The 16,446-nt window shown below is 56.8% G+C and overlaps 2 protein-coding genes across 2 annotated transcripts; both read right to left on the bottom strand.

Moving 5' to 3' along the window:
* Nucleotides 1-554: 554 nt before the first annotated feature.
* Gcat (glycine C-acetyltransferase) lies at nucleotides 555-8,797 on the bottom strand. The gene is made up of 9 exons (XM_028871115.2): nucleotides 8,559-8,797; nucleotides 6,594-6,724; nucleotides 3,045-3,146; nucleotides 2,678-2,824; nucleotides 2,113-2,267; nucleotides 1,942-2,024; nucleotides 1,596-1,767; nucleotides 1,149-1,270; nucleotides 555-875 (listed from the first exon to the last, which is right to left on the bottom strand). Exons 1-9 carry the CDS (start codon nucleotides 8,743-8,745, stop codon nucleotides 724-726), a joined length of 1,251 nt encoding a protein of 416 aa, XP_028726948.1. The 5' UTR covers nucleotides 8,746-8,797; the 3' UTR covers nucleotides 555-723.
* A 407-nt stretch (nucleotides 8,798-9,204) lies between these two features.
* LOC114694248 (histone H1.0) lies at nucleotides 9,205-11,250 on the bottom strand. The gene has a single exon (XM_028871117.2). The coding sequence runs from the start codon at nucleotides 10,954-10,956 to the stop codon at nucleotides 10,372-10,374; it is 585 nt and encodes a 194-aa protein (XP_028726950.1). The 5' UTR covers nucleotides 10,957-11,250; the 3' UTR covers nucleotides 9,205-10,371.
* Between the last annotated feature and the right edge of the window lie 5,196 nt (nucleotides 11,251-16,446).

The following is a 16,446-nucleotide window of genomic DNA, read 5'->3' as shown; positions in this document are numbered from 1 at the left end:
AGCGGCTGGAGCCCGAGTTCGCTGCGCCCTCTGGCGGCCGACCATCAGACTACATAGGTTTTGGAACCAGAGTCAGAGAGGTGTGGCTCCGGCTGGAACAGCAGCTCTGTAAAAAGGGGGAGACTGGGACACGCACAGGGGCCTAAGGCCATGGAATTGGGGACGAAGGACTCTAGAAAACAAAGGTAGATGTCCTTCAGTGGTGACCCGCTTTCTTCTCTTTGGGGCCTGAGTCCTCTGCCCTCTCCCAAACCCAGGTCCAGGAAACCTTCTCAACTGGCAGCTGTGTTTTGTCCCTCAGATGGGCACAGGGGACAGGCCCACCACGGTTGGACTGAGGAAAGGGTCCACAGGGCCGGTTCTCAGCTGCCCTCCACAGCAGCACAGACCCCCGGCTGTACCAACTGATAACTCCCAGGCACAGGATTTCAAAAGTCAATTTGGGGGAAGGAGTCACCTCACGCAGGGGACTGCCCTCAGGGACCCAGTCCCTGCCTGATTACCAGTTAGCCACAGGACTGGGCCTACTCAGAATAAAGCAGACCAAAGTGTCATAAAGCCAATTTTCACACTGTTGTTTCTCCGACCACAAGTACAGGCCCATTTTCAGCCAGGCTCTAGAAGTCTGGGTTGGGTCAGGGCCTCTAGTCTGGACCGACCAGAGGACCCCTTTGTCACTACGGCGGTAGAGGGACACTGGCTCTGCCGGTCCCTACCCGGAGCTTAGGGCAGAGCTCCATGCAGCCGCCCCACCTCCACGAAGGCCTCCACACAGCGGTCAATGTCCTCCTCACTGTGTACAGCTGAGATCTGGACCCGGATCCGAGCCTTGCCCTGAGGGACCACAGGGTAGCTGAATCCGATGACGAAGATGCCTGAGGAAACAGGGAAGGCACAGAGGCAGACGGGCTTAGGGACCGTGACCTATAAGGGCCTGCTGTCCCAAAGTCCACCCACAGCGAGCACAGACACGGGGCTGCCGAGCCCACAGACACGGGGCTGCCTCATAGTCTAGAGTTTGTTGAGTGTGGACAGATGGCTGACCTAAGAGGTGGTGTGGGCAGGAGGAGCAGGACCTGGGTCTGGGGAGGCTCTGCAGTCTACAGGTGTTCTTTTCTCCGAGGACACGCTGTCCCCAGGTCTCTTACCTTTCTTTAACATGTCATCCGCCATTTGGGAGGACAACCGGGCATCACCCAACATCACGGGGCAGATGGGGTGGTCGGCTCCTGAGACAGTGAAGCCAGCGGCTGCCATCTTACTGCGGAACCTGGGGACACAGCTGAGCGTCACGGGGAGCGGGAGGCCCTGGGGCCAGGAGAAGAGGCCCAGGATCTATGCCACCTAAGAGAGGAAGTAATGAGGACAGAAGTACAGACCCCAGGAGCAGGTGAGGCACAGGCAGGGGGCAGACGGAGGACGGACGGAGATGGGAAAGCAGGAATGACAAGAAGGGCACGGGAGATGGAAGGAGGTGACAGAGGGGGTGACAGATGCTGTGACAGAGGGAGATGGGAGGAACAGAGGAAGGCAGGCGAGAGGAGATGCACGACTACCATGTCTCCCATTCTGCTCCGCCCCTGTGGGCACCATACCTCCGGGTCTTGGCAGCCATAGACTGGACGATGGCGTTACTCCCCATGAGCAGGTCCAGGGCCTTAGATGCACAGCCAACGACGGCAGGGGGCAGGCTGTTGGAGAAGAGGTAGGGCCGAGACCGCTGCCGTAGCAGGGATACCAGAGGCTCGGGCCCTGTGGTATAGCCCCCTAAAGACAGAAAATGATGCAAGAGGAGCCAGTCAGGGGCCAGGAACTGCCCCAGGCCCCTCCTGTCGTCCATACTGCCCTCCCCTCCATTTGCCCTCCCTGCCTTCTCTACCCCATACAAGGCAGGCCCTGCATGTAGGGAAGGAGACCCCACAGACAGGATTCTGTAGGCACCTGATGCTCCGCCGAGCGCCTTCCCCAGAGTGGAGTTGATGATGGTGACTTGGTCCATCACACCTAGCAGCTCATCTGTGCCTCTGCAAAGGAAGCAACCGCTCTTGCCCCTGGCCTTCCGACTTCCCATCCACCTTCAGAAGCCCCCACCCAGGCCGCAAATGTTCCCACCGTCCAGTGGGCCCAAGAAAGCCGGTGGCGTGGCATTCATCCACAAAGACCAGGGCCCCATATCGAGCAGCGAGACGGCAGATCTCCTGCAGAGGAGCGATGTCGCCATCCATGGAGAAGGCTCCGTCTGTGGCCACCAGGCGCAGCCGGTGCTTCTGTGGGACAGACGAGAGCATGTGATAAGGGGCAGGACCAAACGACCTGCTCTTTAACGGCCTTGAGGCTGTAGCCTGAGCCTTGTCCAACTCTTCCGAGCTCAGCCGCCTTAGTCCCTGGCACTGGGAAAGGGCTTAGACCTCCTGGTCCTGACTCAGACCTCAAGAGGGCATGCGGGAGTAGGGACAGGTCCTAGTCACACGTCATCCACCCACCTGCTGCTCAAAGGTGCTTGCCGATCTCAGGCCATGTGCAACTATAGAATACCGTCTTGGACACAAGGGATGAGGAAGTTGAAATGGCTCCCTCGGCCCTTCAGCCTGTCTGTGAAGGGGGAGCCCCCCCCCAGCCTATTTCCTTGAGTAGGGGAATACAGGCCTTTCTCTGGAGCCCCAGGGCCTCATCTCACCTGAGCCTCTTGTAGCTTAGCTTCTAGGTCAGCCATGTCCAGGTGGCGGTAACGGTATTTATGGGCCTTGCACAGCCGGATGCCGTCGATGATGGAGGCATGGTTCAGCTCATCCGACAGGACCGCGTCCTCGGGGGTCAGCAGAGCCTGTGGGGAAGCGTTTGTTTACAGTCACCCAGGAGTTCCCCTTCCCTGTTAACTTCCCCCCAGGCAAAACCCTGGGTGCCTCGGGCCAGGTGAAAACCGCAGGTCGGTACCAGGCCCCCTCACCCCTGCCTTCCGGCTTCCACAAGTTGCTCTGTGGCACTGACACTCTGCCAAGCTCTCCCGGCTGCCCACCTCCAAGTCATCCATAGCCTCCACACACCTCAAATAGGCCGGCGTTGGCATCAAAACAGCTGGGGTAGAGGATGGCATCCTCACGCTGGTGGAAATGGGCTATCTTGGCTTCTAGATTCTTATGGATGCTCTAAAGGATACAGGCAGGGGATGGTTAGTGTCTGCAGGCTTGGAGGGACAAGTCCTGGAGGAGAGGCTTGGATGACCACCAACAGACCCAGTGCAGAAGGCCCTGGAGCCTCAGCCACACCCTTCCTTTGCTCTGGGACTGGAGCAGCTGCTCCCACCGTGGAGGATGAGGCCCGGCAGGTCTCGATTCCTGAGTGGACCTTTGTTTGCAGTGGGGGACTGTCTGGTGTTTGGATTCTGAGTGACGCTGGGGACAGAAGCTACGTCTTCACCTCAGACGGCAAAGAAGAGGGTCACATTAAGTAAGCCTGTGCTTATTAGGGCTCTACTTCCTAGCTGTTTGGTCTGACTCCAGAGTTTTGTTGGAAAATAAATGCAGGGGGCTGGAGAGATGGCTCAGTGGTTAGAGCACTGGCTGTTCTTCCAGAGGATCCAGGTTCAATCCCAGCACCCACATGGCGGCTCACAACTGTCTGTAACTCCAGTTCCAGGGGATCTAGCATCCTCACAGACAGACATGCAGGCAGAACACCAATGTACATAAAATAAAAATAAATAAATTGTTACACAAAGTAACCCTGTGTCCAAAAAAAAAAAAAAAGAAAAAAGAAAAGAAAAGAAAATTGAGTGTTTTGATCCCAGGACTGGGGAGGCAGAGGCAGGCATATCTCTGAGTTCCAGGCCAGCCTGGTATAGAGTTTCAGGACAGCCAGAGCTACACAGAGAAATCTGTCTCAAAACAAACCAAAAGAAACAAAAACAGAGAGAGAGAGAGAGAGAGAGAGAGAGAGAGAGAGAGAGAGAGGAGAGAGAGAGAGAGAGGAGAGAGAGAGAGGAGAGAGAGAGAGAGGAGAGAGAGAGAGGAGAGAGAGAGGAGAGAGAGAGGGGGGGGGAGGAGAAGGAGGAGGAGGAGGAGGAGAGGAGAGACAGGGGTTCTTGCCTGGGTTCACTTCCCCCTCGCTTTCACCAAGGACAGTTAGAAACACGGACTCTTTTTTTCAAATGTTGACTGAGACCAGACCTCCCAGCCCTGGGTAGCCGGAAACTCTATCTCAGAGAGATCCGCCTGCCCCTGCCTTCAGTAGGTGCCACCATGCTTGGCCTAGGAGCATGGATGGACCCTTACCTCAGGTACCTGGGTTCAAGTCCCACCATGAGAAGCTTTGTGCTTGTGGGTAAGTCATTGGTCTCTTTGGGCTTTGGTGGCCGAGTGTCGGTGTCCTGGGTAAGAACAGCACCCATGGCTGGGGACCGCTGAGGAATGAATGGATTAGCTGTGGTGTCACTGGGTGACACCCGGAACACAGCAGGCACTATGTAAGTTTTGTTTTTGAAGCAAAGTTGTTTTATTAAGAGAGAAAAAAAAAGGTTACTATTTTTAAAATGAACGCTTTGCTCTTCGTTTGTTTTTGCTTTTTGAGACAGGGTTTCTCATAGCCCTGGCCATCCTGGGCCTCACTCTGTAGACCTGGCTGGCCTGCAAACTCAGAAATTTGCCTGCCTCTGCATTCTGCAGGCTGGGATTAAAGATACCTCTGCTCAGACCCACGGCTGGGCGCCAGGCTGAGCTCTGGGAATCCAATCGATGAGAGAGAGGAGGGATTCTGTGGGCAGGGAACGCTGAGATCATGACGGGAAAACATGCAGAGATGACCAGCCACACTAGTGGAAACCCAAGACCTGTAGACTAATATCTATGGAGCCTCCATAGGACTAGACTAGGCCCTCTGGATACAGGAGACAGTTGTTTAGCTTGAACTGTTTGGGGGGCCCCCAGGCAGGGGGATCAGGATCCTGGTGCATGGGTGGGCTTTTTGGAGTCCAGTGCCTAGGGTGTGACACCTTGCACAGCCTTGGTGCAGGGGAAGGGGCTTGGACCTGTTTCAGCTGAGTGTGCCAGGCTCTGCTGGCTCCCCATGGGAGGCCTTGACTTGGAAAATGTGGGGATGGGGGCTGATTGGGGAGGGGAAGCTGAGGGGTGGGGAGAGGGAGGGGGGAAATCTGTGGTTGGTATATAAAGTGAACAGAAGATTTCTTAATAATAATAAAAAAGATACCTCTGCTCAGCTAGCTTTTTACTCTTAAAAAAAAATTATGTGTCTGTGTGTGCACGTGTGTGGAGGTCACGGGGCAGCTTCCGGGTGTCAGTTCTCTCTTCTAGTGTGGCTTCTGGGGATGGAACTCAGGTTGGCAGGCTCACACAGCTGGTGCCTTTACCTGGGGTCATCTTGCTGGCCCGAGGATGGGTTTAGTGTTGGTTTAGGAGTGGGCATTAGGGAAGAAGGGCGCTCTGGGGAACGGCAGTACATCCCCAGTGATGGGCACGGACTTCATGAGATGGTCATCAGCCTCATGTCTACATGAACTTATTTTAATATTGTGTCTAATATTATTATAAATACTAATGTTTATACTGTGGACCACAGGTCATCCTGAAGCAGTGTTACATGTATTAACTGCCACCTGTAGCAAGCCTATCAAGTATTGCGATCCTCATTGGGTCGATGAAGAGACGGTGAGGCAGGTCAGGCTTGGTGGTGCATGCTTTTAATCTAAGAGCAATGGCGAGGCAGAGGCGGGTGGATCCCTGTGATTTTTGAGGCCGGCCTGGTCTACATAGGAAGTTCCAGGCCAGCTAGAGCTATATACTGAGACCCTATCTTAAAACAAAACAAACAGTAAAACGGGGAGGTTAAGATACCACCTGCAGCGGCACGGCATGTGTGTGGCATCCTGCAGACCATGCCGAGACAGACACCTCAAAGCCTCCATGTCTCCAGCTCTGCCCTCTGCCCCTGTCCTGCAGCATGGCAGGTGTTCTGTCCCACAGGTGAGAAATGGAAGCCCGGGGGTCAGGTTTCTGTCCCAGGCTTCTCAGCAGAGGCCTGCCCAGCCTTGCAGCACCACAGCTCTGAGGCTGACGGGGGGGGGGGGGGGCTGTATCCTGGGATCAGCTGAGCTGGCTGAACCAGCCCTGTTGACTGGAAGCAGAGATAGCTGGACAGTGCCCCCAACACCTGCTGCGTACCTGGGTCCCACAGATGATGCTCCTACAGCTGGACAGTGCCCCCAACACCTGCTGCATACCTGGGTCCCACAGATGATGCTCCTACAGCTGGACAGTGCCCCCCAACACCTGCTGAGTACCTGGGTCCCACAGATGATGCTCCTGCAGCTGGGACAGTGCCCCCAACACCTGCTGCGTACCTGGGTCCCACAGATGATGCTCCTACAGCTGGACAGTGCCCCCAACACCTGCTGCATACCTGGGTCCCACAGATGATGCTCCTACAGCTGGACAGTGCCCCCCAACACCTGCTGAGTACCTGGGCCCCACAGATGATGCTCCCACAGCTGGACAGTGCCCCCCAACACCTGCTGAGTACCTGGGTCCCACAGATGATGTTCCCACAGTTGGGGCCAGTGCCCCCCAACACCTGCTGCGTACCTGGGTCCCACAGATGAAGCGCGTTGAACTGAGGCCAGCTCCAAACTCTTCCAGAGCCTGCACACCTGCCTGGATTACCTCAGGGTGGCTGCTCAGGCCCAGGTAGTTATTGGCACAGAAGTTGAGGATTTCTGAGGTGGAGAAGACCAACGACACGGTTCAGAAAACAAGGAAGGGCCTGCAAGGACCATGGTGTCAGGCCCCGTGACGGGGACCGGAGGAAGTCAGCTTGGGTTTGCCCTTGAGTGGCAAACAGCTGCACAGATGATGCCGTCTGGGGAGAGGCCAGGGGCTTTGAATCCACTGCCACAGTGCAGGAGGGTTAGGAGAGGTTTGTCCCTCTCTGCCTTGAAGGGTGAGAAGTTTAAACCTGGCTATGAATAACATCCCATCTGAGAGGACCCCAGACCTTCCTCACGGGTTCTGAGGCCCAAACCATCGCCATCTGGGTTTTACTTTTCTTGATTGTGAAGCGGCTCAGCTCCTCCAGCTCCAGAGCTCGCTCATCCGCTGCCCACAGAGTTCTATCTCCAGAGGGATGTCTCAGAGACCTCAGTTATCAGTCTCAAAAAGTTACTATAGTTGGCCCAAGGAAACTGAGGCCTGAGGAAGGGATGGCTCATGACCTGGGACCAACACCAAGCGTCTTAAGAACTTGGTTCTCTAAATATCCCATCGTGTGTGTGTGTGTGTGTGTGTGTGTGTGTGTGTGTGTGTTGGGAATTGAATCCACAGCCTAAGGTGTGCTGGGCAAGCACTCTGCCACTGAGTCACGCCCTAGCCTGTTGATTAGATCTCTCGGAAATCACTTGGGGAGAGAGAGCAGTTTGGTCTGGCTGCAGGTTTTGTTAGGAGACAGGAAGTTCATTCTCCGGTCTTCTTTAGAAGACCTGCAGGGACACAGGTGCTTCTACAGACCTAATCCCCTTGTTTGTTTAAACTTTAGCCTCTCTGGTGGAAGCTGGTCTTCTACCTCACACCCTGTGACACTGGAGCTGGCCAGTGGGAGGTCTGGGGACATCTAGTTCCATTTCAGCTTCTTCTGGTCCCCCCCCCCTTTTTTTTTTTTTTGGTTTTCTGAGACAGGGTTTCTCTGTGTAGCCCTGGATGTCCTGGAGCCCTAGGTCTGTAGACTAGGCTGGCCTTGAACTCACAGAGATCCACCTGCCTCTGCCTCCTGAGTGCTGGGATTAAAGGCATGCTTCCTTTCAATGAGAGTTGGTCTCTCTAGCCTGCTGGTGGTGGCACATGCCTTTAATTCCAGCACTTGGGAGACAGAGGCAGACAGAACTCTGAGTTCCAGGACAGCCTGGTCTACAGAATGAGTTCCAGGACAGCCAGGGCTACACAAGTGAAACCCTGTCTCGGGAGTGGGGAGGGGGGGATCGGGAGTGGGGGTGGGTGGGTGGGTGGGAACCTGGTGGCATATGCCTTTAATCCCAGTACTGGGGAGGAAAAGGCCAGCCTTGTCTACAGAGCGGATCCCAGGACAGCCAAGGCTCTACAGAGAAACCCTGTTCGAAAATCCAAGAAAGAAAAAAAAGAATTGGTCTGTCTTGCAGATGTCATAAGGAATAAAGGTATAGCAACTGGTAACTTTTACAGACTGGGCTCAATGGATGAATGAGGGTTTTCGTCCACTCCTTCTGGAAGCAGGGTGTAAGAGCCAGTGCAGCTGGATACCGCTCTCTTTTTCTCACAGGGTTGGGTCTCCTTGCAGTACAACCCTCGGCGCCCCAAAGGTGCTGACGGGTAAATCACCTCCCTCCGTCGAAACAGGTTTAAACAGGTAGAGTTAACACTAGGAAGCCATTGTGTACTCAAGATAGCTGCTGGACGGAGACCAGCATCTACCTACGAATGTATCTCCCCCACACCCACCCTAGGGCCTCCGTCCACACGCAAGCCCAGGAAGGGCTCTTGGCCACCTGGCCAGATACACCGACTCCCAGGAGGGGAAGTTACCTCCGGAGATACCGTCCACGCGGATGCACGGTCCCTGGCGGGACGTGATCACCCGCTCACTCTTCCAGGTGCCAGCCCCGCGGATCCCTTCCAGCTCGCCCTCCACGATGCCGCGCAGCTGCGCCAGCGCTGAGTGCGCGCGGCGGCCGGGTGACAGCGTCGCGCGCCACACGCTGCTGACCCACATCGCGCCCACCGGGTGAAGTGCGCCTGCCAGCCGGCTGCCTAGCGCTCCCTGTCACGTGGCGTGGGCAGGGCCCCGGCGGCCAATCAGAGCAACAGGAGCTCACTTGAAGGGGGTGCCGAGTCGGTCCCGCCCGCAGGCGGGGCCTGACGCGGTCGGCAGGCGACAAAAGTGGATCGATTTGTAAGTCGAGACCCGGGAGGGCCGCGCGGGGGAAGCGGCTTCAGGGCCTTCCCTGCCCAGGCCCTGATCCTGCCTCTACACCCACCTCGGGAGACCGAGGACCCGCCACTGGGTGGAGCCGACCCGCATCCTGCCCTTCCAGCCTGAGGGTTCCCGGCTCTCTCCAAAGCTTCGCTTTTTTCCGGCGCTAACGTGGCCCATCCGATTGCTCCTCTCCTCCAGTTGAGGAAAAACGCACCCGTTTTTTTTTTTCCTTTTCCAGTTTTATTATTTTAAAGTTTAAAATTACAACCACAGCAAATTTTTCCCGGCACGGATAACACTTGTTTAAAAAGGGGGAGGGGCGCGAGTGCGCGAGTTTCCTATTTTATTAAAATAAGAGAAAGACAAACTGTACAGGTTTTTTTCTCCCAGCTCCCGAAGTGAGACTAACACTAGTCTTAGATACGGATATATACATATACACACATGCACACAATCCTGGCTCTCTAAAGCTACCTAGCAAATTCAAATCAATTGTACTATGTCTTACAGTCCACTCCCTGCCTTTCCCCCTCCTCGGCTACTTAGAAAAGATTCAAGAAGTAAAAGAGGTTGGAGGGGTTTTAAGTGGCAGCTGGTAGAACTGAAGCGGCACCAAGCAAAGCGACATCTTATACAGGAAGGAAAAGAAAGGGGGGCGCAGGGGGGGGGAACAAAGTCCTCCTAGGACACACTCCATCCATCGTGTGGAAAAAACCCAAGTTTCCATAGGCACACTGAGGCACTTGGCTGACTCCCCGGCCCTCCCCCAAGTCCACTCCCATTTAACAAGAGACTGCAGAAAGGACCCCTCCTTCCCCAATGGCTAGATCCTGACGGTGAGAAGCTGGACCCCTTTCCCCTTCCAGACAATGGGGAGGCATCGGGCAGAGATGAAGAGGAATCCCAGGTCCCCAACTGCTCACCACGCACAGGGAGCTCTTCCTCACTCCCTGGCCAGCTAGGCCGGCTGTCACCCTCTGCTCCCCACCAAAGGTTTTGAAGCTCTCACAAGGGGTGGACCAGCAACTTAAGAAAGCCTTAAAAAGACAAATTTTAGTTCCTGGGTCCCCTCCTCTAGCCAGAACGTCGCCAGGTCCATTTGCCTTCACAGTAAACAAACCACCCAAGGAAACACACCGCCCCCCCCCCCACATCCCTAACCCCGTAAGAAGGTTCAGAATATCAAATCAAGAAACGAGTACATCTTCAGGACAAAGATGAGGTCTCTGCCTGTCCTCGCACAGTGGGCTAAGGAAAAGGGAATCATTCCACGAGGTCTGTCCGAGGAATCCCAACTCTGGCCTTCTTGTAAAAAGTCAGATTAGGACGGGCAAGGGGTTGCAGGTGAGACCAAGAGAGAAAGGTATTTACAGAACACAGGAGGGAGGGAGGAGTGTCCACAAGCAGAGTCTTCTTCGCCCGTCACTTCTTCTTGCTGGCCCTCTTGGCGCTGGACTTGGCTTTGGGCTTCACGGGTTTGGCCTTCTTGGGTTTGGATGTCTTGACTGGCTTGGCTTTGACCACCTTGGGCTTTTTGGCTTTCTTGGGCGTGGCAGCCGGCTTCTTCTTGGCCTTCTTGACAGGGGTGGCTTTGGGCTTCTTGCTGGGGGCTTTGGCGGCTGCCTTCTTGGGCTTGGCTGCCTTCTTTGGAGCGGCCACTTTCTTGACTTCCTTCTTGGCCTTCTTGAAAGCCACCGACCTCTTGGGCTCATCGCCCTTGGCCAGCCTGAAGGACCCCGAGGCACCCACCCCTTTGGTTTGCTTGAGGACGCCGGTGGTCACCAGGCGCCGGATGGACAACTTGATCTGGGAGTCGGCGTTCTCACCCACCTTGTAGTGGCTCTTGATGTACTTTTGGATGGACTGGCGCGAGGAGCCGGCGCGGTTCTTCTCCGCCTGGATGGCAGCCACGATCATGTCCGAATACTTGGGGTGGTCCGTGGACTTCTTGGAGGCCTTGGCCCGCTTGGGCTTCGCCGCGGGGGCGGCCGTGGAGTTCTCGGTCATGGTGGCCGGCCTGCTCCTGCCGGGGACGGAGCCTTCGGAAGGGAGAAGGGCCAGCCCTCGCCGGAGGCTGGGCGCACAGCCGGACTCGGGATCGGCTCTCCGGCTCGAGATCTGCAGGCCGGGCCGAAGTGCGGCTGCGGGGCTCCGATCCTCCCCGGCGCGGGGCGCGGGGCTCGGGTCCTCCCCGGCGCGGCTCGCGGGCTGCCCTGCGCGGCCCAGCCCCCACGGCTTGGTCTCCGGTCCGGCGCCTGGCGCTGCCGCTGCCTCCTCCGCCTCCGCCTCCCCGGCCTCCCTTTTCCCTGCTCTGCGTCTGGCGCTCGGGCGGCGCATCCGGGTATTTAGCGGCGGCGGGCGGACCGCGGTGAGGACTGGGCTGCTGGCTGCCTGCTCCCGGCCCGGAATGGCGCCGCGCCGCCGCCATCTGTGTTTCTTCCGCCGAGCAAACCCGACCTTTGCCGGCGGCCCGGGGCCTCCCGCCGCCCGCTGTCTCTCGGGGTCCCTGCCCGGCTCCCTAGGCTTCCCCGCTGGGGAACCCAGCGCCCCGGCCGCCGTCCCTCGCGCCCGCCACGAGCCCCAAACTGCGTCGAGGAGCACTGGGGCGCCGGCACATTTCCCCTTTGCGGGGGGCTGGCGCTGCGGGGCCCGGGAGCCCCGGGGCTTGAGACCCCTCGTTGGAAAGCTCCCCCCTGGGACTACCAGGGCTCCCACTCCCGGCCGGCTGCGGGGTCCCCCAACCTGGCGGAGCGGCTCAGAAGCGGCCCCAACTAACACACGCGGCCCCGAGCCGGGCGACTCCCAGCCGGGCCGCGTCGGGACAAGGGGGGAGGGGTCGTCTCCCCGGGGTCCGATCACCTCTTGGGGGTCACCCGGCCGCAGGCCCCCCAGCACCCCTAACCCCTTCCTGCCCCCGGGGCCCTCAGGGAAACTTTCCTTGGAAGAGTTGGAAGGGCACTTTCAAACTTTGTCCCTTCCCCCTCTTGAGTCGCCTCTCCCCTCGAAGCTCTGCACGGAGCCCCCAGATCCCTGCATGGAGATTCCTGCCTGAGCCCGAGCCCCCCCCCAAATATCCTGGGACCCCCCTGTGAGATGGGAACTGGTTTCCTGGGTGGCCGGCTCTCCTCAAAGACACCCCCACGCCTCCCATATATCCGAACCTAAGAGTTCATGTATATGCCTTTCTAGCTTGGGAGTTTTGGGGGTGTGCAAAGCAGGACCCCGAGGGCCACCCTGGGGGTGAAGCTCCCCTCTCCCGCTGGCCTCTTGAAAGTGGGGTGTGCCTGGTGGGGGTGTTCAGTACCCATCATTGGTGCTGTCCCACAGGCACTGACCAGAGACCGTCCTGGGGACCCCTGGGATGAGCAGAGGCTCTGTGTGCTTTAGAGATTTAGAAAGATGGGGCGAGGAGGGAGCCCTGATTTCTCTGGTCGTGACTTAGGTTCAGGAGGTATGCATGCAGTCGAGCAGGGAGCCGGGGTCCCCACCACCGCCATTTTGCTGGGAAGATGCCATGCCTTTGTTATAAAAGGTATCCATCTTTTTCCGCCCTGCTTGGCACAAATCCACGAAGTGAGCAAGGGGCGCCACCAGTCTGCAGTGCAACCTGGGGCTGTTGGGAGTCCTAGGGTCCGAGTTAGAGACTCCCAGAGAGTCCGGGACCTCTGTCTGCAGCCTACCTCCTATTCAAAATGCCAGGTCCTCTTGGCATCAGTAGGTTCTGGTGGTCTCGCCTACCTCCCTGGGCTCGGCCCCCGGATCCCCGTGGTTTTATTAGCCAAAAGGCATGTAGCTGTTTAATTAAATAGTAACCTGGGAGTGAGTGATGGTTGCTGATGAAGATGAAGGAACCTCTGCTAAGGCCTGGGGCTGTTTGTCACGCAGGAAGGAGGCTAAGCTGATGGAGCTTTGAACGTGGGGGAAGTGTGGGGTGAGCTACGGGGCTTGGGAGTCCCAGAGTCGAGGGCAAATTAGTGATCCTCCCCCCCCCCACCTCAACACCATAGGTTAACCCAAATGATTGGAGGACTGGAGGGGAGGGGAGGAACCTGTGCCTTCCCCGCAGGCCAGGCGTATCTAGGTGAAGGCCAGATCAAAAGGTCGTCTTTAATTCTGATGGTGTCAGTGACCTGAGGTTTCCTAATTTGAAAATATATTCTGCTAGGTTTGTTTGGGTTATAATCGATCCTCTGGGTTTCCACTAAGATCTTTACCCAAATGCACTTACCTCTGAGCTACTGTACCAAATACAATACTGTACCAATACAAACCAAATGGATCAGATGGCCCGGTGTTGAAGTGTTTTATTCTCATAGCCTGTTACAGTTGCAAGGTGCTCCCCACCAGTTCCTTGGTCCTTCCTGGGAGGGTGACCCATACCCACATTTACCTGGAGGCCTTGGAGCTTGGAAGGAGGGGCAAGAGGCACTGTGATATGAGGCTCAGCTTCCACAGACCCCAGACCTTCATTTAGTCCTGCAGTTCTAACGCCTTAACCTCCACTCCCATCCCAGAACACTGGGACCGGGTGGGGGCACCTCCCGCTGAGACACAAGATTAACAGCTCCACCCCGCCGTCGTTCTGGGGAGTTAAGGGAACAAAGAGAATTTTCTGGGAGATGCCGAGGGGGGGGGTCACGATGAGAGGGGCTGCCCCCAGGCTGGCATTGCCTAGCCTCACCTCCGGGACACTGCAGGACCAGGATGCCGTGCCACCCTCCAGGCCCACACAGTCTCCTCCCTGGTGGCTCTCCGGTGCGGGCTTCTGTCCAGCAGACATTCCTACCCACTTCCCCACCCCACCCCCACCCCCTCACCCCCTACGCCTACCAGCGCTGGATTTAGCAGGAGGCCCTTTAAAAACCCCAGAGCTGCGGCGCTGTGGGCAACCTTCCTGGGAAATGTAGTCTCTGGGTGCAGTCTGCCTGCTACCCGGGCAGCTTCTCCGCGGGCCAGAAAAAGGGGGGCTCTGCTGCCTCTGGGGTTTGTGTGGCAGAGAAATGAAACCCTGAGTGGGAAATCCTGTCCATCGAGGCAGAGTGGGAATCACGTTCTTTGGGGGAGGGGGGTTAGTGAGACTGTAACATCTACAAGTTACACACAGGAGCCCTGAAAGGCTTGGCGATTCTACATGGATGGTGGGCTGTCCGGGCACAGTCCTTTCCTTCCACCTTCCGGTAAGACCCCTGGCTCATCCTGAGCTCAAGATTCCTAATGTGCTGAGCACGTGCCGGGCCCTGGGAATAAAGCCATGAGCAGAAAAGACAAGCCTGCCTGTGTGGGGCTGAAATGGTAGTGGAAAACAGCACCAGGAAGAAAATGAACAGTTACGATTAAATCCCTGGTGGGCATAGTGGTGTCCGCCTGTAATCCCGGCACAGGGGAGACTGAGGCAGGAGGATTGTGGAGAGACTGAGGTCAGCCTGGGCTACATAGATCCTGTTCTCCCCACCACCACCAAAAAGAAAATGTTATACATGTTGGGAATTGATGATTATGGACAAGTTGAGGTTCTCAGCGACCTGGCCGGCGTTCGCCACCAGTGCCCAGCAAGTGTGATTTTTTTTTTTTTAAAGCAGCCAACATCTAGGCAAATATTTGAAGGAGGCAAGGAAAGAAGCTGTTCCTGTTACAAGAGGAGGAGTCTTCCCTTCAGAAGAAACAGCTGGCGCCAGGGACGTGTGGCCGCCATGTGCAGAGTGGCTGAAACAAGGACGTGAGTGAGTTTAAAGGACGCGAGGAGGGGCTGAGGAAGGAGGAACACCTAGTGTAGGGTTTTGTGTGCGCAGCTAGGGACTTCGGTTTTCACCCGGTGAAGTGGGAGCCGCCGCAGAGAGGTGAGAGGCAGGACAGGGCGGCAGGCATCCAGGTGGACGGAGGGAGTGGACAGCAGCAGGGTTGGGGGCTGTGAGAAGGTGGAAGCTGACACAAGATACCATCAAAGAGACCCAGGAAGGGCCAAGATGAGCAGGAGGAACATGGGCGGTGTTGGGGGGGGGGAGGCAATGAGAAAGGAGAGTGTCACAGAGGAAAAGAGGCCAGTCATATCAGATGCCACCAACCAGGGTAGCGAGGACATAGTCCACCCTGTTGGGTGGCTGCTGCCCTCCAGGAGATGGAAGTTGTGGCCAAGGGTCCCTAGAGTCTCGGAACCTGTGTGGGGTCAAAGTTCAGTCTCTAACATCCACCTAGCTGTCCTTCCTAGATAAGAAGCAGGGCCTTGGTGAGGGTAACGTAGGGACAGGAGGGCCTGAGGAAAAGACAGCTCAGAGGAAGAAGAGACCTGGTCTTTGAGGACCAGAGTGAGGCTTTCGTAGAACCATGGGGCCGCTCTACTTCGAGGGACAGCTTGGGCAGAGCCTGGTGGTGGGAAAGTGGGGGACTGTGGGAAGCAGGGGCCCTGAAAAGGCAGGAGACCCAGCAGAAGAGGGAGCAGGATACAAGGAGAGGAGTGTGGGTGCCATGGTGGCGGTGTTTGGTTGGGATCTCTGGCTGCTGTGAGGGACAGAGCTGCCGCAATGTCCCGGCAAGCAGGGGGTGGGGTGGGGAAGAGGAGTCATGTCAGAGACCAAAGTGGTAAGTTTATGAGGGGAGGGAGGGAAGCCTGGCAGGTTCCCAGGGGTTACACAGTATCAGGATGTGGACTGTGGGGGAGGGGCGTGCTGGAGGGGAGGGAGGGAAGCCTGGCAGGTTCCCAGGGGTTACACAGTATCAGGATGTGGACTGTGGGGGAGGGGCGTGCTGGAGAGCTCCTAAAGGAGGAATCCCCTTAGACCCCAAGGCAAGGCTCCTCAGGGAAGCCCGGAGTGGCTAAAACTGCAAAGGTCTGCAGCAAAGTGAGCCCTCCCCAGAAGTGTGGACCCAGCAAGGACACCAGGGGACACAGCTCCAATCTCAGGAGAGGAGTCCATCCAGAAGGACAGGATTGCCCCTTGCCGCCTAGGCTGGACCCCCTCTTTGGAAAAGCCCACCCTCAGCCTGGCCCGTCCAGTCCAGCACTTCATCTAGCCTCTCTCTGCCTTGCGGTGGGTATCTTCACCGGTTCTCACTGGGGTTGGTTTTGCATCCCCAAGGAGTACTTGACAGTGCTTGAAACAGAGGCGAAGTAATTGCCCTCAAACCACACAGCTACACTCCCAGGCCAGGCTGGCCGGACAGCTGACCGTTCATCTGTCTTGTCACCCCCCCCCAGGGTATTATGCTCTGGTAGGTATTGCTATTGTGGCTCTGTGACAGTGCTCAGAACGCACAGAACAGGACCACGGGAGGGCGTGACAGATGCCAGGGAAGGCCGTGTCCCTGGTTTGAGAACGTGAAAAGAGGATGTGGGTCGAAAGGTGAGCTTGCTGGGGCATATGGGGCTGGCTTTAAATCATGGTAAATGACTTAGAATTTGTTCACAGTGCACTGAGAACATGGTGCAGGAAGAATTTAAAACAGAGTCGTTAAGCTTCATAAAATAATACAATTATTTCGAGGTAAAAATGTTAAAGTATG

Source organism: Peromyscus leucopus, chromosome 20 (genome assembly GCF_004664715.2).
Source record: "Peromyscus leucopus breed LL Stock chromosome 20, UCI_PerLeu_2.1, whole genome shotgun sequence".
NCBI lineage: Eukaryota > Metazoa > Chordata > Mammalia > Rodentia > Cricetidae > Peromyscus > Peromyscus leucopus.
This window is presented reverse-complemented; position numbering and strand designations above follow the sequence as displayed.